Source organism: Musca domestica, unplaced genomic scaffold, assembly GCF_030504385.1.
Source record: "Musca domestica strain aabys unplaced genomic scaffold, Musca_domestica.polishedcontigs.V.1.1 3, whole genome shotgun sequence".
In the NCBI taxonomy this organism is placed as follows: Eukaryota; Metazoa; Arthropoda; class Insecta; order Diptera; family Muscidae; genus Musca; species Musca domestica.
Genome location: NW_026712299.1, coordinates 8146476 through 8173182, shown reverse-complemented (window position 1 = coordinate 8173182; position 26707 = coordinate 8146476). Strand labels below are relative to the sequence as shown.

Below are 26707 nucleotides of genomic sequence, written 5' to 3'. Positions count from 1 at the left end.
TATTTTTTCAATTTTGTCATATTTTTGGCATATTTTTATTTTGAATTTTGGTAATATTTCTACAGCTAACAAAACTAAGTAGTTAGGATATCAGGATATCATATGCAGATCGCATTTATGGCCCGATCCTTTCGAAATTTTGCATGGAGATAAGATGAGGGTCAGAATAGAAGCCTACTTTTTGGAGATGATCGCCATATATTTAGGGGTTGAAATGGAACAAAAAACTGCAAAATTGTCGCCCGATTCTCACGCACATTTGAATGGGGGTTACCGGACATTACAAAAGCCAAGCAGTTTTGGATGGCCATCCAAAAATATTCAATGTGTGAAATAGTTTGCCAAATTTTGTAGACAAAATACGAAAATGTCGATTCCAGTGACTTTTTAGAGAATTCACAAATACAGGAAAGACGCACTTCTGACTATTTCGTTAACGCTGATTTCGTTAAAGAATATAGTCAAATGTCTGTTTCTCATTTTTTGGGAAATATAGGTTCCAGATCTAGGAAGACCAAATTAGTTTAAGTTGCTATTATTCGAAAATTAAAAAACGGAACCTGATGGTTTTCTTTTATTATTTGTCACAAAATCTTGTGGAATTCTTTCGAATATCTCGCCTATATCAACTGTATGGTTTATTATAGTGTTGTAGGGTATTCAACGGTTGGCCCCGCTCGACTGTAGCCTTTGCTTACTTGTTTATATAGAATTTTCTATTTTTCTATGAAAATCAAAAAAATATATATAGAATTTTTCATATAATTTCCATAGAATTTTCTATAGACTTTTCTGTACAGTTTTCTATAGAATTTTCTATAGACTTTTCTGTAGAATTTTCTATAGAATTTTCTATATAATTTTCTATAAAATTTTCCATAGAACTTTCCATAGAATTTTCTATAGAATTTTCTATATAATTTTTTATACAATTTTCTGTAGAATTTTCTACAGAATTTCCCATAGAATTTTCTATAGAATTTTCTGTAGATTTTCCTATAGAGTTTCATATAGAATCTGCTATGGAATTTTCTGTGTAGTTTTTTAAAGAATTTTTATAGAGTTTCCTATAGAATCTTCTATGGAAAATTTCGCTAAAATTTGTATTTAGAGCTAACGATAGAAGACACATGTAGAGGTATTTTAAAAATGTATACTGTAAAGTAAGCTGAAGAGAGGGGCCAAATTTACCCTCTTCATCATTTTTTGAAAAGTTCGCATTAACATTCCTCAGAATCCTTACATTTCATGTACAAACAGGGTGAGATGAAAAAACTGCAACCAAGTTCAGACTGCTGTCATTTCTAAGCCACTCGTCCGACAGCTTTTAGAATTATTCCAGCTACAGCTTATTATATTGTTTACAATCGCACAAAAGCCTTTTTGGTGAGAATTTTCCAGAATAAAAGTTATTCGTGATGGAATTAAAGCGCGATAGTGTGATTTCTTACATTTGACTGGAAACCCACAGGGGGCTATCGTTAGAGCACTCCAGCATTTAAATGCGAATAAATCTTTGTGTCTCGTACCATCGCTCGTTACCGTGAGGCTGGTAGCGTAGCCCGATATCAAGGAAGTGAACGGAAGAAAACAGCAACATCAGCGAATTAGTTCGAAAAGTAAAGAAGCGACTGGATAGTGACTTGTTTAGCTCGTGAGTTGAACATTTTCAATATTTGCCGAATGGAATATTGCGACAATTCGGCAAATATTGAAAATTGATCTCTGGGTAATGCCATTGAAATTCCAAAAAGTGCAAGAACATACACCGCAACAGAAAGGAAAGAGACTTAAAAGAGCTAAAGAGTTGCTTTGCTCGGCCGAAAGTTGTGAACTACCGAATTTGGTTGTCTCCAATGAGAAAAAATTCGTTGTCCGGCAGAGCAGTTTGTAAACAAACAAAATGATTGTGTTTATTTGTCAAAGAGGTCAACTGAAAATGTGCACCTTCGGTTGGCCACCAGAACTCAAGCGCTGGCCATGGTGATGGTGTGGGCCGCCATAACAGCTGATGATCGCTCTCGACTCGTATTAATCGACCGTGGCAGCAGAATAAATGTTGAATATTATCGCGAAAATATTCTGGAGGGTGTATTAAAGCCTTGGGCACGCAAACATTTTTTGGGGCAGACCTTCGACATTCCAACAGGACTCAGCACCATCGCACTCTGCACGCACCACCCAAGAATGTTTACAAAATTAGGTTCCTCGCTTCATTTCCAGCGCACAATGGCCACCAAAATTTCCGGATACCAATCCGTTGGACTATTATGTCTGGAATATATTGGAAAGCAAGGTTGGCACTAAAAAACCGAAGTCTCGATCACCTTAAGCTAGCGCTTCGCCGGGAATGGGGCAAAATACCGCAGAGTAACATTCGGGCAGCATGTAACGGTTTCATTGGCCGTTTAAAGGTCATAACTCATGCCGAAGGTGACCAATTCGAACAAATCTAAACTTATTCTAAAATTTGATGCTAAAAATTAAGACATTTTTTATCTCACTTTGTAATAAGGAAATATTTTAACGCCTTTTTTTGGCACACATTGTTGCAAATATTTTCTTGATATGTAATGAAAATAGAGATTTCGTTTCTTTGGTGACTTATAGTGAAATTTGATTGCGGATAATTTTGTCTCTTACTTCATCTATCCGAAATGGTGATTTGTAGGAAATTTTCTCCTAAATTCACATGGGGTACGGCTTTAAGCCTAACATATGGTTTTAAATATTTATGAATTGCTGGTGTTTAGGTAAGGTTTCTGGCACCTATGGGTAGAATTTCATGATATATAATTTTGTAGAATATTTTGACATGCTGCGGGGATGAATAATGGGAATTTATAGGCATTTTTTGAGAAAAAAATACCAAAAGACCCCCTTCCAAAATAATGATCATATTGTAGGCAGTAATATTGCCAAAGCAATTTATACCTACAATGAAGGAATTCCATGGAATTTTAATCCGAAATTTTGAAAAAAATGTCGAAGAGTGGGGAATTTCCCCCCTGTATTTGGGTTACTTTGAGAAGTAAACTTTCAAAATGCTGTTCCACGTGTTTTCCATTTTTATCTCTACTTTCATTATCTGCCGGATTTTTTTCTTGTATTTTTTTTTTGTTATTTTAAAAATTTTCCAGATTTTTCTATACAGTTTCCAAAAAAACTCTCTTTTAATTTTGTATGTAATCTCTTCTTGTTTGTGTTAGTGTTAAGAATCCATTGCCCAAGTAAATCTACTTATTTACACATTCTACATAGTTATCTATTAACACCCACATCGAAAGCATCTCAAATCCATACCCATTATACCATCCCCTTTTGAAAAATCAGTTTTTTTTAAAGACCTACTTTGCTGTGTTAAATTGCCAAACTTCTTTGAAATCTTGACGAATTTCGAACGATTCAGTTGGCTCCACGAAGCCAACATCTTCTTTAGCCAAATACAAAAGTGGGAAGTCACCGGCAGCAATGGAATATAAGGGTAATGGTAAGGGGACACCCTCTGTTGGTTGGGGGCAGAAAGAGAGAGAGAGAGAGAGAAAAAGAGAATAATAAAAAATATTTAGTATTCTAGTTTTAGACAGCCACAATTTACACAACTTAGAGATAATACTTATTTGCTACGTTAGTTGGTTGGTTGGTTGGTCATACATGTCTGATACAGTAAAACCTCACATTGATGAACTTTTTTATTAATAATTTTTTTTCTTCAATCCCTCTCACATGCCTTATAATATTCCTTCATTTCAAACACATTTCCCCCTTTTTGCCTTTTATGTTCAAATATGCCAGGTTTTACTGTATTTTGAAAAAACCAATCTAAACCCTTAAAAAACCGCAAAAGTTTTTCTAACCTAAAATTATTAAATAGCCAAGAATCCACAAAATTAATACGACGATGTTGTGGTTTGCGCTGTTGTTCCTTGACACTTGTCTCCGATACATCGTCGGATACCTTCGACACAGGCGATATAAAATCCACTGTATCAAAGGAATTCTGAAAATATGCAACACGTTCGTATTCCACATCGTAATCATCATCGAAATGCATTTCAAGTTTATGGATCTTATGGTGATGAGCTATACGAGAATAAGAAGAACAGGTGAAGAATCGAAATGAAAACAAAACATATATTGAGGTTAGAATATTGAAATGTAAAACACACAGAAAGGGAGCTAGAGAGAGCGGGTGGTAGTTACAAAAAAACGGAAAAAGCACAAGTCAGCACGGAGAAGCAACAATTGAAATTTCCAACAACAAAACTATTTTTGAAATTTGGGTAAAACAAAAATCGATTTTGAATTTTTTTGTCCTACTTGTTCAAATTATTGAATATCCAATTTTCAATGAAATTTTCTCGAATCTGAGTATCGAATGAAATGGTTTCTGTTGGCAAAATGGTCTGTTCTTCTACCATGGCTAATGACGACGTGGAGGACGAAGACGACGACAATGATGATGATGACGATGATGAGGGTACATAGCTATTTGGTCGAAATGACACCGGTCCGGCTGCATAATGAGCTTGTGCCTTTTCTGCAAATAATATTTATAAGTTTAACTAATGTTTAAAAAATACAAATAATCATAATTTATAATAATATGTATGTATGTATGTATTTAATTATGTTCCTGATTATCTGCAAAGCAATGATTATTTCAAGATTTTTGTAAAATAAAATAGAGTTTCAATTTTTTGTTATAGATTTTAAATAATTGTCCAGTGGAATGGAGTTGGATACCCACATAATGTACTATATGACAATGAAAATTGATAAAAAAAATCGCTGTTCTGAATTCAAAACTATTGGAAGTGTAAAATTGCAATCATGGGCCTATAATTACAATTCGATTCCCAAAGGCTGGGATATAGCAAAGATGGTGTGAACAACCGAATATAGCAGAAAGAGAAAAATACCAATGAAATGAAAAAAATTCAAATCTAATATTTTCTCTGGCTTATGATGCACTTCAAGAAGATTATATAGAATTATTATTATATCCAATGAAATTAAAAAAAAAATCTTGCGGCGAATTCGAAAAAGTGCTAAATTGACTAAAAATAAAAAAGGATTTTTTTACATCAAAATTATTTTAATTTTTTTGAAGTACCTATTAAGTTGACACATTTCTTTTCTTCACGCCCCCATATTTAAATTTGATCTAGAATATTTCCTCCTTTGACACTTTCCCCAAAAACCTAATCATTATAGGAGATTTTGATTTAGAATGGAAACCTGTTAAATTAGCAGCAAAAAACTGTGAACATATTCTTTTCACTTGTAATAAAATATAAATTTCGAATAAAATTTTCTTGAAATTAGTGAACCTATATATATAATGGAAATAGAGAATTCTTTCCTTCTGAGACCTCTATTAAAATTTGATCTAGAATATTTCCATCTTTGACACTTTCTCCAAAAAGCGAAATATTATAGGATATTTTGACTTAGAATGGAAACGTATTAAGTTAGCACCAAAACAGATATTTTGAACACAATTTTCGTAGAAACTATTGAGCCTAGACATATAGTTTCTTCTAAGAATTATAGTAAAATTTTATGTAAAAAATTTCTTCCTTTGATACTTTCTGCCTACGACGTCATTTTATGTTGCTTCGATGCAGCGACTCAAAAAAAGGCCGGGGAAGATATTAGTCAAAAAATTAGGAAATATTTTCGCAGTTTTTTGGCAACTTTGATGCAAATATATTCTTGATATAAAATGGAAATAGAGAATTCTTTCCTTCTGAGACCTCTATTAAAATTTGATCTAGAATATTTCTTCCTTTGACACTTTCCCCAAAAAGTGAATCATTATGGGAGATTTTGATTTAGAATGGAAACCTGTTAAATTAGCAGCAAAAAACTGTTAACACATTCATTTCACTTGAAATTTATTAATTTCGAATAAAATTTTCTTGAAAACCATTAAATCTAGAATATAGTTTCTCCTGAGAAACATAGTAAAATTTTGTGTAGAATATTTTTCCCTTTGACACTTTCTGCCTCTGACGTCATTTTATGTTGCTTACATGTAGCGGATCGAAAAAAGACAGAGGAAAAAATGTATAGAAATATAGGAAATATTTCCTCATTTTCTTGGCAACTTTAATGCAAATATATTCTTGATATATAATGGAAAGAGAGAATTCTTTTCCTTTGAGAACCCCATTGAAATTTAATTTAGAATATTTCCTCTTTTGACACTTTCCCCAAAAAGCGAAATATTATAATAGATTTTGACTTGGATTGGAAACTTATTAAGTTAGCACAAAAAAAAAATAACTTAACATAATTTTCACTTTTAATACATATATTTTGAATACAAATTTTCGTAGAAACTATTGAGCCTAGACATATAGTTTCTTTTGAGAATTATAGTAAAATTTTGTGTAGAACATTGTTTCCTTTGATACTTGCTGCCTATGATGTCATTTTTGTTACTTAAATGCAGAGTATCGAAAAAATACAGAGGAAAAATGTATCAAAAAATATAAAGCATTTTCGCACTTTTTTTTGGCAACTTTGATACAAATATATTCTTGATATATAATGGAAATAGAGAACTTTTTCGTTGTGAGACCCCTATTGAAGTTTGTTCTAGAATATTTCGTTCTTTGGCACTTCTCCAAAAAGCGAAATATTATAGGCGATTTTGACTTAGAATGGAAACGTATTATGTTAGCACCAAAATAGATATTTTGAACACAATTTTCGTAGAAACAATAGAGCCTAGACATATAGTCTGAGAATTATAGTAAAATTTTGTGTAGAAAATTTCTTCCTTTGCCTATGACGACAAAAAAGGCCGGGGAAGAAATTGTTCAAAAAAATAGGAAATATTTTCGCATTTTTTTTTTTTTTTTTTTTTTGGCAATTTTGATGCAAATATATTCTTGATATAAAATGGAATTCTTTCTTTTTGAGACCTCTATTGAAATTTTATCTAGAATATTTCCTCTTTTGACACTGTCACCAAATGGTGATTTATTTTGGGAGATTTTGACTTAGAATGGAGTCTTGTTTAATTCACAGTTGAAAACTTAACAAAAAAGTTACCCTTGTTACATAAATTTTGAATACAAATTATCGTAAAAACTATTTATCCTGGATATATTGTTTATTCTGAGATTTATAGTGAAATTTTGTGTAGAATATTTCTTCTCTTGACACTCTTTGCATATTACGTCATTGTATATTATTTACATGCAGCGGATCGAAAAAAGACAAAGGAAAAAATATATAAAAAATAGGAAATATTTTCGCAGTTTTTTTTGGCAACTTTGATGAAAATATACTCTTGATATATAATGGAAATAGAGAATTTTTTCCTACTGAGACCCCTATTGAAATTTTATCTAGGATATTTCCTTCTTTGAAACTATCTACAAAAAGCAAAATATTATAGGAGATTTTGACTTAGAATGGAAACGTATTAAGATAGCACCACAAAAACTTAACATAATTTTCACTTTTAATACATATATTTTGAATACAAATTTTCGTAGAAACTATTGAGCCTAGATATATAGTTTCTTCTGAGAATTATTGTAAAATTTCATGTAGAAAATTTCTTCCTTTGATACTTTCTGCCAACGACGTCATTTTATGTTGCTCACATGCAGCGACTCAAAAAAGGCCGGGGAAGAAATTAGTCAAAACATTGGGAAATATTTTCGTAGTTTTTTTTTTGGCAAGTTTGATGCAAATCTATTCTTGAAATATAATGGAAATAGAGAATTCTTTCCTTCTGAGACCTCTATTAAAATTTGATCTAGAATATTCCCATCTTTTGTATTGTCCACAAAATGCGACGTTTTATGGGAGATTTTGGCTTAGAATGGAAACCTGTTAAATTAGCGGCAAAAAAGTGTTAACACATTCTTTTGACTTGTATTCTATAAATATCGACAACAATCTTCTAAAAAAACTATTGAACCTAGACATATAGTTTATTCTGAGATTCATAGTGAAATGTTGTGTAGAATATTTCTTCTCTTGGCACTTTTTGCCTATTACGTCATTGTATGTTAATTACATGCAGCGGATCGAAAAAAGACGGAGGAAAAAATGTAATGTAAAAAAAATAAAAAATAGGAAATATTTTCGCAGTTTTTTGGCAACTTTGATGCAAATATATTCTTGATATATAATGAAAATAGAGAATCCGTTTCTTTTGGGACCCTCATTGAAATGTGAACTAAAATATTTCCTTCTTTAATACTGTCTTCAAAAAGCGACGTGTTATGGGAGATTTTGACTTGGAAATGAAACCTGTTTAATTAGCAGCAAAAATGATATCACATTCTTTTAACCTGAAATCTATAAATATCGGATAAAATTTTCTTGAAAACTATTGAACCTAGACATATAGTTTCTTCTGAGAATTACGTTGAAATTTTGTGTAGAACATTCCTTCCTTTGATACTTTCTGCCTATGACGTCATTTTATGTTGCTTAGATGCAGCGACTCGAAAAAAGACAGAGGAAAAAGTTTATCAAAAAATAGGAAATATTTTCGCAGTTTTTTTGGCAACTTTGATGCAAATATATTCTATATATATAATGAAAATAGAGAATCCGTTTCTTTTGGGACCCGCATTGAAATGTGAACTAAAATATTTCCTTCTTTAATACTGTCTTCAAAAAGCGAAGTGTTATGGGAGATTTTGACTTGGAAATGAAACCTGTTTAATTAGCAGCAAAAATGATATCACATTCTTTTAACTTGAAATCTATAAATATCGGATAAAATTTTCTTAAAAACTATTGAACCTAGACATATAGTTTCTTCTAAGAATTGCGTTGAAATTTTGTGTAGGACATTCCTTCCTTTGATACTTTTTGCCTATAACGTCATTTTATTTTGCTTACATGCAGCGACCCAAAAAAAGGCCGGGGAAGAAATTAGTCAAAAAAAATTAGGAAATATTTCCGCAGTTTCTTGGCAAATTTGATCCAAATATATTCTTGATATATAATGGAAATTGAGAATCCGTTTCTTTTGGGACCCGCATTGAAATTTGATCTAGAATATTTCCTCCTGTGACACTTTCTGCAGATATGCAAGTTTTATGTTACTTACATGCATCAATTCGATAAAGGGCGCGGAAAAGATGTTTCAAAAATGTGGTTAAGATATTCTCGTTTTGTTTGGTCACATTGTTACTGATATTTCCTACATTTATTATGGAAATATAAATTTTCTTTCTTCGATGACTTATAGTGAAATTTAATGAAGAATTTTTTTGTCTACGACATCAAACTTCTAAAAAGATGTTTTGCAGGAGTATTTTGCATAAATTCACATAAATTATGGTCTTAACCCTAAAATTTATTTTTTTTTATTTTTATGAATTCCTGTCGTTTAGGCAGGAGTTAGATTTTGATGCCGTCTGGGACCTATGGTAGCATTTTATGACAAATAATTTTGTAAAAGATTTTAACCCGCTACGATCCCGTTTAAAGGGAGTTTTTAACCATATTTTGAAAAAAGACCCAAAAAGACCCCTTTTGTGACTTAGAAGGTAGTTTAAAATTACCCACCAAAGGAATCTTCGTATTTGTAGCAGTTATATTTCAAAAAAGTGTTGTGTCAATCAAGTTCATAGTTCAGTACACCAGTTCCTAAACGTATGAGTGATTTGGTAAATATCATATATTTCACATACCTCATACGCGGAGTTTTCATACAAATGCAATGAGTATACGGAACAAGATAAGCAACTAATTCGCTCGAACAAACTAAAATGGACTCTATTCTAAAAACATTTTTTCCTTAATTTAATGAATTCCAAGGAATCTTATTCCGAAAATTTCAAAAAAAAAAAAATGCGGAAGAGTGGGAAACCTTCCCCGTCCATTTAGGTTAATTTGGGATGTAAACTTCCAAAATTTCTCGTTTTAACTCTAGTTTCAAAATCTACTGAATTTTTCCTGTAATTTTTGAAAAAAATGAATTCGCCGCACACTGTAATTTGATCTTTAAATTTCGCCTGTAGATCACAGATGGTGCAATACAAGAGATCAGATGATTTTTTTTTCGGAATTAGTACCAAAGACAGTCCTAAATGTTGTACCATTGGACTTAAGAAAAAAATAATATCAGTGCACAGAAATGTATAAAAGTGAATATTTAGAAACACAAATATTTGAGTACGGTGCAGAACATAGAAAGGAAACAACAGCCTACTTGTCAATATCATTGAATATCCAAGAATCAATAAAATCTTTTCGAATGGCTGGCTCATTCCATGGCTCAAAGGATGGCTGTGGCAGAAAACTTCCCAGGGCGGTTATGCCAGGCATTGCTGACACCATACTATCGGGTAAACTTTCCGCCAATTCAAATGGAACGGCGTAGTATATTTCGAAATCAATGTCTGAAATTACAGATATGCATTCCATTTACAAATGATATTTAAATTACATGGAAATACATAGGTGTATGTGCGAGAATACTTTAAATTGTGCAACAATAAATTCAAATTTATTTGTTTCGAACAGAAAAAAAGTCCTAGGGATCTTTTTTCGGATACTTTAAAAATTGTAAGCCTTAAATCTATAACGAAACCGAATATATACAGAGTGAGATGAAAAAATTACAACCAACTTCAGACTGCTGTCATTTCTAAGTCACTCATCCGACATCTGTCAAAATTATTCCAGTCACAGCTCATTATATTGTTAACAAACGAAAAAAAAAGTTATTCGGGATGGAATTCAAGCGAGATAGTGTGATTTCTTTATGTTTGGCTGGAAACCACAAGTGGCCATCGTTAGAGCACTCCAGCATTTAAAAGTGAATAAGTCTTTTGGGTCTCGTACCATCGCTTGTTACCCGGATACTGGTAGCATAGCCCGACGTCAAGGAAGTGGACCAAAGAAAACAACAACATCAGCAGAAATGGTTCGAAAAGTAAAGAAGGGACTCGCGTCGCAGTGGCCGAAAAATGACTCATGAGCTGAACATATCACAATATTCCATTCGGCAAATATTGAAAAATGAGCTCGGGGTAAAGCCATTGAAATTCCAAAAAGTGCAAGAACTTACACCGCAACGGAAAGAAAATAGACTCAAAAGAGCTAAAGACTTCCTCCGTTTGGGCGAAAGTGGTGAACTGCCGAATTTGGTTTTCTCACGTTCCGATGAGAAAACATTCTTTGTCCCGCAGTTTGTATACAAATAAAATGATCGTGTTTACTTGCCAAAGAGGTCAGCTGAAAATAGGCACCTTCGGTTTGCCACCAGAACTCATGCGTCGGCCATGGTGATGGTGTGGGCCGCCATAACAGCCGATGGTCGCCCTCCACTCGTATTAATCGACCGTGGAGGGAGAATATTCTGGAGGGTGTATTAAAGCCTTGGGCACGCAAACATTTTGGCCGCAGACCTTGGACATTTCAACAGAACTCAGCACCATCGCACTCAGCACGAGTCACACAAGAATGTTTACAAAATGAGGTTCCTCGCTTCATTTCCAGTGCACAATGACCACCAAAATCTCCGGATACTAATCCGTTGGACTATTGTGTCTGGAGTATTTTGGAAAGCAAGGTTGGCACTAAAAAATACCAAAGTTTCGATCACCTCAAGCAAGCGTTTCGCCGGGAATGGGCCAAAATAACGCAGAGCAACATTCGGGTAGCGTGTGATGGTTTCATTGGCCGTTTAAAGGCCATAACTCGTGGCAAAGTTGACCAATTCGAAAAAATCTAAACTTGTTCTAAAATTTGACGTTTGACTTTTTTATCTCACCCTGTAGAATAGGAGACCCATTAGGTCTTCATATAGAATAGGAGACCCAACGGGTCTTCCTATAGAATAGGAGATCCATTGGGTCTTCGTATAGAATAGGAGACTCATTAGGTCTTCATATAGAATAAGAGACCCATTGGGTTTTTCTATAGAATAGGAGGTCCATTGGGTCTTCCTATAGACTAGGAGACCCATTGGGTCTTCCTAAAGACTAGGAGACCCATTGGGCCTTCCTATACATATGAAGACCCATTGGGTCTTCCTATACATATGGAGACCCATTGGGTCTTCCTATAGATATGGAGACCCATTGGGTCTTCCTATAGATATGGAGACCCATTGGGTCTTTCTATAGAATAGGAGAGCCCTTGGGTCTTCCTATAGAATAGGAGATTCATTGGGTCTTCCTATGAAATAGGAGATCCATTGGATCTTCCTACAGAATAGGAGACCCTTTGGATCTATCTATAGAATAGGAGACCCATTGGGTCTTCCTATGGAATAAGAGACCACTGGGTCTTTCTATATATATAGAGACCCATTGGGTCTTCCTATGAATATGGAGAACCATTGGTTCTTCCTATGAATATGGAGAACCATTGGTTCTTCCTATCAAATAGGAGACCCATTTGGTCTTAGTGTTCCACTAAGTCCTTTATAGAATAGGAATTGCTGTAGATTTTGTATCACCTAAAACAATAAAGATTAGTGAAAGCTTTTGAAAAGTGGATATAGGGCAGGGTGTTCAATATGACAGGCAGATAGAAAAAATTGTACCAACACATGTGCATGCTTATATAGCAGTAGTCGATAGACAGGAAACAAGATGTGTGTATTTATGAAATTGAGCAAGCTACAAGAGGACACGAAAGAAGAAAGGCATTAATAAGAAGAATTTTGATGTTAGCTTCATTACATACTACTAATAGCTACAGTGAAACACAGCTATAACGATTACTATTTTTTTTTTCTTAAAATTTATTTTTTGTCTCTCCATGCAGTAAAATGACAATTTTTAAATTCTCCCCCTATACTGCAGTATACACTGTCAAATCGTTATAAACATGTCCCACTGTAAAAACGAAGAAAGGAAATAAATGATTCTTTACTTATTGAGATAATCGAAAATCCATGTTTCAATAAATTCTTTACGAACTTTGAGTTCGTCTTTGACAGCGGGAGCGAATGTCGTTGTTGTCATAGTTGAAGTATACAACATGGGTGCAAAAGTCGTTGGTATCATAAAAGATGGGGCGCTTAATTCAAAATCTCCTCCCAGGGGTTGGGGGAAATTTTGCAGATAGTAAATGGGATAATAATCTGGAATAAAAAAATGTAATTTTTATAAAGAACAAATTTAGGGTCTGTGGTATAAAGGATCTTCCTAAGGGTGCCGCATTACCCATAAAATACCTCAGACCATTAGGTGGCTCATAAAATAGAAGATAGTAGGTCTTACACAATATAGGCGAGTTAAGGATCTCCCATAAATTAGATTATTTTAGAGTCTTCTTTCAAAATAATGAGCGGAGGGTAGTCCATGAAAAGTGTTAGGGTCGGTGGTCCGACAGATATATACCTCTCAGCATTCGAAAACATATTCAATGGGTGTTAAAAAATGGTTGTATCTATGGGTATAGCTTTGGATACATTTGGCTACATATCATCTATATTCTGAGTCTATACCAATAATACATTTTCCCGGATTTTGGCACTGTTTGAACATGCACACACGCACACATACTTAATTTTACAAAGACACACAATAACATTTGTTGTATAATTCTTCAAAACATTACTTTTCAATATCGCCAAAAATCCAGCTTTCTACGAAATCTTTGCGAACATTCATCTCCGGCATAATGAATGAAGATTCAGCGTAAATATGATAATCCTGCACATTGGAACTGGCCATCATAAAATATTTTGTGTGTCGAAATACTGAAAATCATGAGAAAAAAAAAAACAAGTAAAAAAGCAGCTAAGTTCGGCCGGGCTGAACTTTAAATACCCTCCACCATTTGGAACGAATTTGGCAACTCTCAAAAACAATAAAATCCGTTAAAATTCTGTTAAAATCTTATAAAATACCGAATGTAGATTATATTAGTGTCTATACAACGGCATGAACCTGCGTAGGTAGGTAAATATCAAATTTGAAACAACTCTGGTGAAAAAATCCTTAAAATCATTAAAATGCCGAATATCGGGAGGTACCGTTATATGGAGACTTTACGAAGAGGTGGACCTGCACAGACAATTTTCAGTCTTAGGCTGTAGTATCCATTACGAACTTTAAATACCAAATTTGAAACAATTCCGGTGAATAAATTCGTTATCGAATATCGTTATATGGGGGCTCTACCAAAACGTGGACCTACATGACCCATTTTCAATACCAAAAGTCCTGCAGACATAATATATATATTTGAGTAAAATGTTATCAATCTATTTCAATTCGTTCGGAAGGTAGAGTGATTTCCACAGACGGACGAACATCACTAAATCGACATAGAATTTTATGCTGATCAAGAATATATAGACTTTGTGGGGTCTAAAATGTTTATTTCGAGGTGTTACAAACAAAATGACAAGCTTAATATACCCTATATGGTGGAGGGTATAACTAGTAAGAAATCAGCTAAGTTCGGTCGGCCCGAACTTTTTATACCCTCCACCATTTGGAAGAAACATGAAAAATGTCAAGAAAAATTCCGTCGAAAAATACCGCTCTAATGAAAACCGTTATATAGGGACTATACGAAGATGTGGCCCTGCATAAATAATTTTTGCCATAGGCTAAAGTTACGGTTCCGAACCTCAAATACGCAATTTGAAACAATTTCGGTGAATAATGTCGCAAAAATCATGAAAATGCCGAATATCTGTGGGTTTCGTTATTTGGGCGCTATACTTTAAAGTGGACCTATATAGACAATTTTCTTCTAGGGAATAAAGTACTCACAAGAAACGCCTTGTGTCGATTTTCAGGCAATTTCATTGAAAAATTTGGCTAAAATCAACAAAATAACGAATATCGGGGGATAGCGTTATATGGGGGCTATACGATATCGTAGACCGATGTAATCCATCTTCGAACTTGACTTGCCTGCACACAAAAGACAGTGCAAAATGTTAGCTTCCTATCTTGTTTCGTTTTAACTCTAGCATGATTATAACAGATGGACGGACGGACATACATACTATGTATGGTGGAGGATATAAAAACTGAAGTGTTCAATTTGGATCTACTATGACCTCATGTAGTAATTTTCAATGAAAACTAGTTAAATAGTATCAATCGGGTTTTCCGACAGATGTATATTTTGACTTCTGTTATGATTATTCAAATTTTTGACCCTCTATGGAGTAGGATCCGAAAATCGAACATTTATTTTGAATTTTATGCGAAATAATAAATTCAATATTCATCTGAGGTTTCTGGTTGAGAGAAATATTCAGATATGGAAATTTGTAAATAATCGCTGTCTGGTTTCGCAAGTTATGACAGATAAAGGTATTGAAAATTGTGACCCTTTGTGGCTGAGATACCAAAAGGGGTTCACAGATATATATCATCTTCACAACTGATCCTGAGTTAGCAAAAACGTTTGTATGTGTGAAATTTGAAGAGAGCTGATTTTTTTTTCAAAAATCTTCAACCCTATTTGGGGAGTTACACGAAGAAATGGTTTTTCATGGAAAGCCACCAAAGACTCCAATAGGAAACACATTGATTCCAAACATTAAATCAAACTATTATTTTAATGGGACTCTAAAAAAAATTGTTATTTACATGGCATGCTCAGAATTTCTCCCAAATAATTTTTAATGCGCTGAAATTTAATCACAATTACTATTATTTCAAATAGATTTACAATTCATACTTTTCGAATCCACAAAAACTCCAGCTTTCCACAAAATTGTCGCGTATTTTTGTTACCTCATCGACTTCATTTAGTTCTTCGGGATATTCTTCCTCTAAAACAATTTCTTCGTCAAATTCTTCACGACCATTTAAGTTAAAAACGTGTGGTCCCGAACGAAAGTAAAACTCTTGTCCATCTGGAAATAAAACGCTTTTCTAATTTCGATCCAATAGGGTAAAAACTAGCAACAAAAACCCGGATTTAATGGATTTTTAAAAATATTTTAAAAATAATCGCAAAATTTTTTAAAAATGTTTTTCACAATTACATCTGATATTTTACAATTTATTGTTTTTTTTATTTTTATTCATAACCATATACCAATAGTAAAGTGTTGCCAACAGTAACACTTGACGATCACCCTGAGGATGAAACTCAAAAAGCTTCGAAATATTGGAAAAAGAAAAATAAATAATTAAAAACCAAAAAGTTTGACCTCAAGCTCAAACAATTGTTCTTATTATTTTTATTTATTAATTATTATTATTTTTTTTGAAAAACTAGTTTTTAAATATTTTTTTTTTCAAAATAATTATACATTTTTTTAAATTAAAGACAATTTCAGATATTATTTGATTTTTTAATACATTTTCTTTTAAGTCGTATTCATAATATACTACTTAAAAGTAAATTACACTGCGCAACACAAAAAACTACGGATATGCACATTATAAAAATTGAGATAAAAATACAAGGCACGTGTATCGGTGTTTTCAAATTTTACAACGCAAATTCATTTAAAAAGAGAGGGCAACTGAACTTCCAAATTTTTTGAAATGTTTGAATTTGAGTTTCTTGGAATCTGTTGATTTGAGGCATATTCCGAGTGAGATGAAAAAACTGCAACCAATTTCCGACTGCTGTCATTTCCAAGCCACTCGTCCCACATCTGTTAAAATTATTCCAGTGACAGCACATTATATTGTTTACAAGCGTACAAAAGCATTTGGGTGAGAATTTTATAGAAAAAAAGTTATTCGTGATGGAATTCAAGCGTGATAGGGCGATTTCTTTATATTTGGCTGGAAAATCACAATTGGCTATCGTTAGAGCACTCCAGCATTTAAATGTGAATAAATCTTTTGTGTCTCGTACAATCGCTCGTTACCGTGATACTGGCTGGTAGTAGCCCGACGTCAAGGAAGTGGACGGAAGAAAACAGCAACATCAGCAGAAATGGTTCTAAAAGTACAGAAGCGACTTGATCGAAACCCGCCTCGCAGTGGCCGAAAAATATCGCAATATTCCATTCGGCAAATATTAAAAATGAGCTCAGGGTAAATCCATTGAAATTCCAAAAAGTGCAAGAACTTACACCGCAACAGAAAGAAAATAGACTCAAAAGGGCTAAAGAGTTGCTTCGCTTGGCCGAAAGTTGTGAACTGCCGAATTTGGTTTTCTCCGATGTTCAGCAGTTTGTAAACAAACAAAATTATAGTGTTTACTTTCAAAAGAGGTCAGCTGAAAATGTGCACCTTCGGTTGGCCACCAGAACTCAAGCGCCGGCCATGCTGATGGTGTGGGCCGCCATAACAGCCGATGGTCGCTCTCCGCTCGTATTAATCGACCATGGCATCAGATAAATGCCGAATATTATCGTGAAAATATTCTGGAGACTGTATTAAAGCCTTGGGCACACAACCATTTAGGCCGCAGACCTTGGACATTTCAACAGGACTCAGCAAGCGCCACCCAAAAATGGTTACATAATAAGGTTCCTCGTTTCATTTCCAGCGCACAATGGCCACCAAAATCTCCGGATACCAATCCGTTGGACTTTTGGGTCTGGAGTATTTTGGAGAGGAAGGTTAACACTAAAAAATATCACCTCAAGCAAACGCTTCGCCGGGAATGGACCAAAATACCGCAGAGTAACATTCGGGCAGCGTGTGACGATTTCTCATTAGCCGTTTGAAGGTCATAATTCGTGCCAAAGGTGACCAATTCGAACAAATCTAAACTTATTCTAGAATTTGATACTACTTCCGACATTTTTTGCTTTCATTTAATAAAATTTAGAAAAAAATGTAAGAATTATGGCTTTTGACTTTGTTGAAGTTTTTTTATTTCACCCTGTAATATCTTCGACATCTCACAAGGTAACACACGGACATTTTTTTTTTGTAGAATGTGTCAAATTATATGAAAACTTTGAAGGTTAAAAAGCTCCCGCCACATCCATATTTTTTGAAATGTTCGAATTAGATTTCCTTGGAATTGGTTGGTTTGATGTTACTTCCAGGCGTCGCCTCGAAAGAAGGGCAAGAAAAAATTGATACAAAAATCAGAAATTATTTTCTATTTTTTTTTTTTTTTTGGGAACATTAATGCAAATATTTTTATAATATACAGTCGAAACACAGATTTCTCTTCTTTGGCGACTTATAGTGAAATTTGATGAGGAATATTTTGTTCTTTGATGTCATCCTTCTGAAATAATGCTTTGTAGGAGATTTCCCCATAAACTGACACAAAGTACGACTTTAGCCCAAAAAACGTGTTTTTAATATATATGAGTTCCTGGCGCTTAGGTAAGATTTAGAATTTTGATGTCTTCTAAGACCTACAGGGTGAAATAAAAAATCTGCAACAAAGTCAAACGCCATGATTTTTCCATTTTTTTTTTTTTAAATTTTACTGAATGAAAGCAAAAAATGTCGGAAATAGCTTCAAATTTTAGAATAAGTTTAGATTTGTTCGAATTGGTCAACTTTGGCACGAATTATGGCCTTCAAACGGCCAATGAAACCGTCACACGCTGCCCGAATGTTGCTCTGCGGTATTTTGGACCGGCGAAGTACATTCTTGAGGTGATCGACACTTTGGTATTTGTTAGTGCCAACCTTGCTTTCCAAAATACTCCAGACACCGTAGTCCAACAGATCGGTATCTGGAGATTTTGGTGGCCATTGTGCGCTGGAAATGAAGCGTGGAACCTTATTTTCTAACCATTCTTGGTTGGCGCGTGCTGAGTGCAATGTTTGCTATGTCCTGTTGGAATGTCCAAGGTCTGCGGCAATATGTTTGCGTGACCAAGGCTTTAATACACACTCCAAAATATTTTCGCAATAATATTCGCCATTTATTCTGATGCCACGGTCGATTAATACGAGCGGAAAGCGACCATCGGCTGTTATGGCGGCCCACACCATCACCATGGCCGGCGCTTGAGTTCTGGTTTCCAACCGAAGGTGCACATTTTTAGCTGACCTTTTTGGCAAGTAAATACGATCATTTTGTTTGTTTACAAACTGCTCTGCTGGACAACGAATGTTTTCTCATCGGAGAAATCCAAATTCGGCAGTTCACCACTTTCGGCCAAGCGAAGCAACTCTTTAGGTATTTTGAGTCTACTTTCTTTCTGTTGCGGTATACGTTCTTACACTTTTTGGAATTTCAATGGCTTTACCCTGAGCTCATTCTTCAATATTCGCTGAATGGAATATTGCAATATGTTCAGCTCACGAGCCACTGCGACGCGGGTTTCGATCAAGTCGCTTCTTTACTTTTCGAACCATTTCTTCTGATGTTGCTGTTTTCTTCCGTCCACCTCCATGACGTCGGGCTACGCTATCAGGCTACCAGCATCAGGGTTAAGAGCAATAGTACGAGACACAATTTAGATTTATTCACATTTAAATGCTGGAGTGCTCTTATGATAGCCACTTGCCGTTTTCCAGCCAAATATAAAGAAATCACACTATCACGCTTGAAATCCATCACAAATAACTTTTTTTCTGGAAATCTCTCACCAAAATGCTTTTGTACGCTTGTAAACAATGTAATAAGCTGTCAGTGGAATAATTTTAACAGCTGGCTTAGAAATGACAGCAGTTTGAAGTTGGTTGCAGTTACTTCATCTCACCCTGTATACCTAAAATTAACGGAGTCCAAGGAATCTTAATCCGAATTTTTCTAAAAATGTGGTTGAGAGGGGAAAGTTTGCCCCCCCCTTTTTTGGGATATTTTTCGATGTAAACTTAAAAAAACGCCGATACACATGTCTTCTATTTTTAACTGTACTTTCAAAATCTGCATGATTTTCCCCGTAATTATTAAACTAACTAAAATTTGCTGCACATCCACGAATTAAGCACAAAAACATTCCATCTAAAGGAGACATTCAAAGATCCTAAATCCTGAAATTCCCTTATGACTTCAATAGTATAAAAATTACTATATGAATAACTTTGATGTGAGTTTTAGGCAATGGAACACAAAATATTATGGACCTTGGTTAGAAACATGAACGCAAAATTTAAACTCAACATGAATGTATGTCTATATTTTTGTCTTACTTATTTATGTCGCTAAATATCCAAGTTTCAGCGAAATCTTTACGAATTTTTGGTTTCGACGGCGATTTAGAAACGAAATCAATCTTAGAAACAGGGCTTGCCGCCAACACCACTGGACCCAATGATTGGGGAATGCCACCTCGATTTAAAAGTATGTGTTGCGATCGAAAAAAGGGTCTAATATATGGATATTCTGAAAGCAATTGGACGATGTTTGATTAATAAAAGTATTTCCGTTTTAATCCATATACCTATAATTACACTGTGCAACAAATTTTAATATTTTCAATAACTACGTGGAAAATGCATGAGATTATGAAAGTAGAGCTAAAAAAACAAGACTCGCTTGGGGGTTAAAATTTGCGACCAAAATATTCCTCGCTTTTTTCTCAGCAGTGTTGCCAAAGGCACTATATACCAAAAAAAGCCTTTTTTAGGTTACTTTGCGATGTAAACTTTCAAAACGCCGAGTGTCTTCTTTTTTAGCTCTACTTCCATAATCTGCTGGATTTTCTACGTAATATTTTTTGTTGCACAGTGTTATTTTCGTTGAGTTGTCCATTTAAGAAAGAGCCCAATAGTCATATAGACACAGAATATTTTCTTCAAAAAAAAAATGGTAGACTTTTAGCATAATTTTTAATGACAACTACATACCTCCTTGATTACCAGTAAGCTATCAAATAATGAGTTTTTCTTAGTTATTAAGTCTTGAACTCACAAACCTCGGATTTTTTTGTGGGTTACACAAACTCTGTGCCGTCAATACACATGATTTGGTAATGAGAATTATTTTTTTCTCTACTTGTAATGCAAAGGGACATTTCTTAACATTACCCTGTAAGGGGTTGTTCCACCAATGTGGCTCACAAATATTTTGTTGCATTATCTAGCCTTGTAGATTTTATGGGAATAATCCATGGCTTACTTATAATACAAAAAGTAATAAGTTGTCATTATTATTTGGCATATAGGTATTGCAGAGGGTATATAGTTGACATTACTGAAACTGACACTTGTGACCGTCAAATAACTGCTGGGATTAATTTTAAAACCAAAAAAAATGAACAAGTGAAAAAGCAATAAGTTCGGTCGGGCCGAAATCTGAATACCTTCCAACATTTGGGACAAATTGGGATATTTAAAAAACAGACCATTAAAAATTCAGTTAAAATATTAAAAATTCCGAATATAGTCGTTAAATTGGGGTCTATACGAAGACGTGGAATTTAGGGCAAAATACGGAATTTAGGGAGGTACCGTTGTTTGGGGGCTGTACGAGAACGTGGACCTGCATAGACAATTTTCTGTCACAGGCTGTAGTACCCATTACGAACTCTAAATGTTTAATTTCATACTACTCCGTTGAATATTGTCGCTGAACTCTTAAAAATAGCAAATATCGGAGGTATGGGGTTATACGAAGACGTGGAAATGCACAGACAATTTTCTGGCATAGGCTGTCGTACCTATTGGGAACTTCGAATACGAAATGTGAAACAATTCCGGTGTATAATATCGCTAAACTCTTAAAAATACCAAATATCGGAGGTATGGGGCTATACGAAGACGTAGAAATGCATAGACAACTTTCTGGCATAGGCTGTAGTACCGATTAGGAACTTCAAATACGAAATTTTAAACAATTTCGGTGAATATTGTATCTAAAATCATCAAATTACCGAATCTAGGGAGGTACCGATATGTGGGGGCTATATCAAAACGTGGACCTGCACAGACAATTTTCTGTCATAGACTGTAGTACCTATTGGGAACTTCAAATACGAAATGTGAAACAATTCCGATGAATAATGTCGATAAAATCAAAAAATTTGGAATATAGGCAGGTACCGTCATATGGCGGCTATACGAAGACGTGGACCTGCCTAGACGATTTTCTATCATAGACTGCAGTACCCATTATTAACTTCAAATACGAAATATGAAAAAATTCCGGTGAATAAAGTCGATAAAATCAAAAAAATACGGAATATATGGAGGGACCGTTATATGGTGGCTATAAGAAGTCGTGGACCTGCACAGACAATATTTTGTCATAGGCTGTTGTACCCATTAGGAACTTCAAATACGAAATGTGAAACAATTGCTGAAAAATTGTACATAAAATAGTCAAAATACCGAATCTAGGGAGGTACCGACGTATGGGGGCTATACGAAGACGTGGGACTTCAAGCGCAATTCTTTGTCATATGCTGTAGTACCCATTACGAACTCTAAATACGAAATTTGAGACAACTGCGGTAAGTAATGTCCCTAAAATCATCAAAATTCCGAATATCGGGGGGAACCGTTGTATGGGGGCTATACGACAATTCTCTACTAGGAGGTAAGGAGCTAAGAAAGAACTTCTTGTGTAGAATTTCAGACAATCGAAAAATGTGCCTAAAATCATCTAAATTCCGAATATCGTGGGGTACCGTTGTAAGGGGACTATATGATATCGTAGATTTATATAGAAAATTCTCCTCCAGGGGGTATAGTACTCAAAAGGAACTCCTTGCGTTTATTTTCAGACAATTTCTTTGGAAAAATGTGGCTAAAATCATCAAAATACCGAATATCTGGAGGTACTGTTATATGGGGGATATACGATATCGTAGACAATTCTTTTCCAGGGAGTAAAGTACACATAAGGAACTCCTTGTGCGGAATTTCAGACAATTCCATTGAAAAGTGTGCTTAAAATCATAAAAGTTCCGAATATCGTGGGATACCGTTATATGGAGGTCATTCGATGTCGAGGAACGATATAGCCCATCTTCGAACATGACCTGCCGGCACACAAAAGACTGATCTGTGCAAAATTTTAGCTTCCTATCCCAATTCGTTATGATTCTATCGTGATTACAACAGAAGGACAGACGGGCAGACGGACAGGGCTAAATGGTCTTAGAATTTTACACTGATCAAGAATATATATACTTTACTATGTCTATAAGTATTATTTCGATGAGTTACAAACGAAATGACGAAGTTAATATGCCATCCATACTATGTATAGTGGAGGGTATATAAATGAAACTATTCAAGCTTTATGAAGAATTTGACACATAATTGAAATATTTACAGTGGTATTAGTTACCAAAATGTATCCTTATTGTCAGATTAGACTCAAAACAACATTCCAGAGGCTAGATCTGACATGCTTTTAATCGAAAACATGCACCTACAAATGCGGTGAGTGAAATCTCACACTTCTTACGTTGTTGCCTTGTTAAATATCCATATTTCATTAAAATCTCGACGAATTGTTGTTATTGGTTTCATACTTTTATGTGAATCTTTAAGAATTTTTAGTTTGTAACTTTGACGTGATCTATGACCAGGATTGGTGTAGGATGAAACCACTTCAGAGGAGCGTCGATATGTGGTGATGTCAGAACTTTGTGACCAAAGGCGAATAAAATCTCGAAACGAAAGTTCTCGCCAAGATACGCCAGTGCGTTTTAAATCTGCAAAGAATGCTATAGAATAATTTTAAAGCCAAATTCTTGAAAAGTACATCTACCTATAGAATATAAGGTACGTAGAAGATTTTCTACCAACTTTTCTGTATAAAAAAAGTAGATAGTTCTCTCACGTGGTGAAAATTCATGAGATCTCCTCTTTGATACAAAGAAGACCTCTGAAAGTTCCTGCATGCAAAAAGGGCTACATATGTTTTAACATTTCCGGAAAATTTAGCCCTTGGAAGTTCTTTTAGGTCATAGCTGAGAAGGAAGGTATTCTATTGCATCTGGTTAATTTCTTTTGGCTTTTGAAAGAAATAAGCAAACAAATCTATGCCTATATTTCTTTTAAAAATTAGTTAGACAACATCCATGGTTAAAATTATAAATAAATTGAACATTTTAATAAAAGAATGTTAATTCATGATTCAGTTCGGGTCTATATCTCTTAAGAGTATTCTAAAGATAAAATTCTCTTGAAATTCTTATTTATGTTAAAAAAAACTCTCTCTGATCTGTAGAATATATATCAGTTTTCTAAGATCTTCTATTTTACACACATAAAATCTCTGAGGGGTATTCGCTACATATAAGAGCTTTTAGAGCAGCGCTATTCATAGCAAAAGCTCTGTCGCCAGTCTAATTTCTCTTAGTTAATTAATTAATTTCTCTTAGTTACAATTTATATATTTTTTGTATCAACACGCTTTATTAATAATCTTGGATTGGTATTTGTGTTTTCTCTTAAATGATTTGTCACGTATATTTTAGAGGTTGCTTTCTAGGCCATGTGAGTATAGAAAATCTCTCCCTTAGAGCTATTTTATGTATGGAAGACCGCTTAGAGATCTTCACCGGAAAAAAAAGATCTCAGAGAGATGAGGAAATCTCTGAGTACTCTTATTTGTGGCAATTACCTCTGAGACTTTTCTGTATGCAAAAAGAAGAAGAAGGAGAACTCAGAAAGCTGTAGATTTGTTATTTAAATAAGGACTTCAAAAGCATATTATATTCAAAAGTTTCATAAGAGCTGTTTTGGGAAAGAGAGAACGTTTCCTACAGCTCTTTTACATAAGAAAGACCTGCGAAAACTAATCTGTGTATAGAGGAGCTTTTATATATACGGAAAACCCATTGGAGATCTTTTAATCGCAGAGGGATGTACTATGTACAAATAAGAACTTTAAGAGCAAAAAGAGTCCGCTCTTTCGAAATGAAATCTCAGAGAGTTTTTTCCTATTTGAAAGACCTATAATATAGACTTTTTCTATACTCTGCTAGAAATATACAATCTCTGAGAACTCTTATTTATAAAGTGTAACCTTGAAAAATTATTACATGTACAGAGGTCTGTTAAAAGCTGTTTTGTGTAGAGAATACACAAAGAAAGATAGAGGAAAGAAAGAAGGTTTGCGAAAGCCTCCTTTGTATGGAAAACCCTGAAAGCCCTGTTAATGGGAGAGATCGAGGTCTTTAATATATAGATAAGAACTTTGAGAGCTTTTAATTGTAAAAAGCTGACCAAAGAGAGCTCCTCCCAAACGACCTCAAATAGGTCGTTTGGCCTATGAAAGCTCACCATCATCATATGGTCTATGAGAGCTCATCTATAAGCAGGCAATCTCTGATAGTTTTTATTTCTAATTTGAATACCTCTTTTTTTGTGTACAAAAGTGGAAGAACTTAGAAAGCTGCTCTCAATGTAACAGATCTGAGAGAATTCTTGTAACAGGGAGATCAAAAGCTATTACATGTATATATATGGAAACCACTAAGAACTCCTTTACTTTAAAGATATTATAGAACTTTTAAGAAGGCAGAGGACTGCTTTGTAAAGAAGATCTAGATAGCATTTCAACAACGCCTTATATGGGTCTTTCGATAATATAATATTGCAGAGAACTCTCCTTTGTTAAGGAGAAAAACTATAAGATTTTTTCTATGAGCACAAAATTTCTTAGTAAGCTTTACGGGTCAGAAAAAAGCCGCGAAGAGCTTATCTACATTGAGAAGGGCTATTATTAAAAATATACACTTCGGAGGGATCTAAGAGCGTGTCTTTCTTACAAAAGATCTACCATGGCACATTTTAATATAGAAAGACTCTTTAATGTCATTTTCAGAGATCACTTAAAGGGTCCAGAGTCCTTCATCATCAAAGAAGTTTTCCATATATAGACGACATTTGAGAACTGTTTTGCACATATAAGTCTCCTCATAGCTTTCATCCGCAAAATACATGTCAGAAAACGTAACTACATAAATAGAGTCATGTTCAAGGAGAGGTCCTTTATAAAAAAATATCTTACGTAGTCCGGACCTGTGTGTAGCCTCTAATAGCACTTCCAAGTGAAGAAGTCATAATCATAGCATAAAGAACCTCCGGAAGTTCTGCTATGTAAATTAAACTACTAAAAACTCTTCTTGCTATTGAAAGCTCCATGGGAGGTCTTCTTCTAGAAATTAGGTAATCCTTCTTCTTTTTAATAGAAAACTTAAAAAAGCTCTTCCATGTAAAAAAGACGACTGAGAATTATTTTATATATACATTAACTGGAAGAGCTTATTTAGATATGGACGAACATTGGGTGCTCTCCGCTGTTACAATATACTTCATATAGCTAGTAGACGTGAGAAAACTAGCTAAGAGCGTTTCTATGGAAAGAAACCTCTGAGAACTATTAACATATAAAAAAAATGGTGTGCACGAGCATCCACATGTGTCGCAGTACAAAGATAATTTAAGAGAAAAAATGCTATTTTTTCTTTTGGAAAGGAAATCTCAGAGAATATGAATTATTTTATTAAGAAGCCTTTCTAAGTGATCGTATATTAAGTAGCACTCAGAAAGCTGTTATGTGTCAATATATCCTCTCGAAGCTTTTTCCCGCAATGCTTTTCTTCAGGAAACGCAGCTACTTTTATGTATATAAGACATCTGAGAGTTTATGTATATGGGTATAAAGAAAATCTCTGAAAGAAATCAAAAAGTCCCGGAAGCCTCAGAGTGCTTTTATTTTTACATTGTGAAGAGGATCTTAAAGCTTTTATTAACTGTTCCTGTATGGGAGGTAATGTTAAGTGACACTCAGAAAGCTCTGCCGTGTAAACATACTTTCAAGAAGCTTTCATAGAACCCTTCTTTAAATAACTCAGCTATTATCTGTATATAGAAGACATCTGAGAGTTAATTTAGGTATAGAAGATCCCTGGAAGCTTTTTTTAGAAATAGAACACAGTTCTTTG

The 26707-nt window shown here is 34.4% G+C and overlaps 1 protein-coding gene across 13 annotated transcripts in view; it reads right to left on the bottom strand.

Moving 5' to 3' along the window:
• Positions 1 to 26707, bottom strand: part of LOC101889853 (alpha-2-macroglobulin) — a 61575-nt gene that overhangs the window by 18596 nt on the left and 16272 nt on the right. Inside the window, exon 5 of one of the 13 annotated variants that reach the window (XM_011292445.3) lies at positions 23215 to 23464. The exons of 4 other annotated variants lie outside the window; for them this stretch is intronic. In XM_011292445.3, the coding sequence (XP_011290747.1) occupies positions 23215 to 23464 (250 nt within the window). Of the gene's footprint in view, positions 1 to 3351; positions 3506 to 3857; positions 4084 to 4320; positions 4541 to 10198; positions 10389 to 12873; positions 13085 to 13563; positions 13706 to 15651; positions 15830 to 19991; positions 20185 to 23214; positions 23465 to 26707 lie in introns of all 13 variants that reach the window. 8 more of the 13 variants (XM_005179122.4, XM_005179125.4, XM_005179128.4 and 5 more) reach the window with 8 other exon arrangements.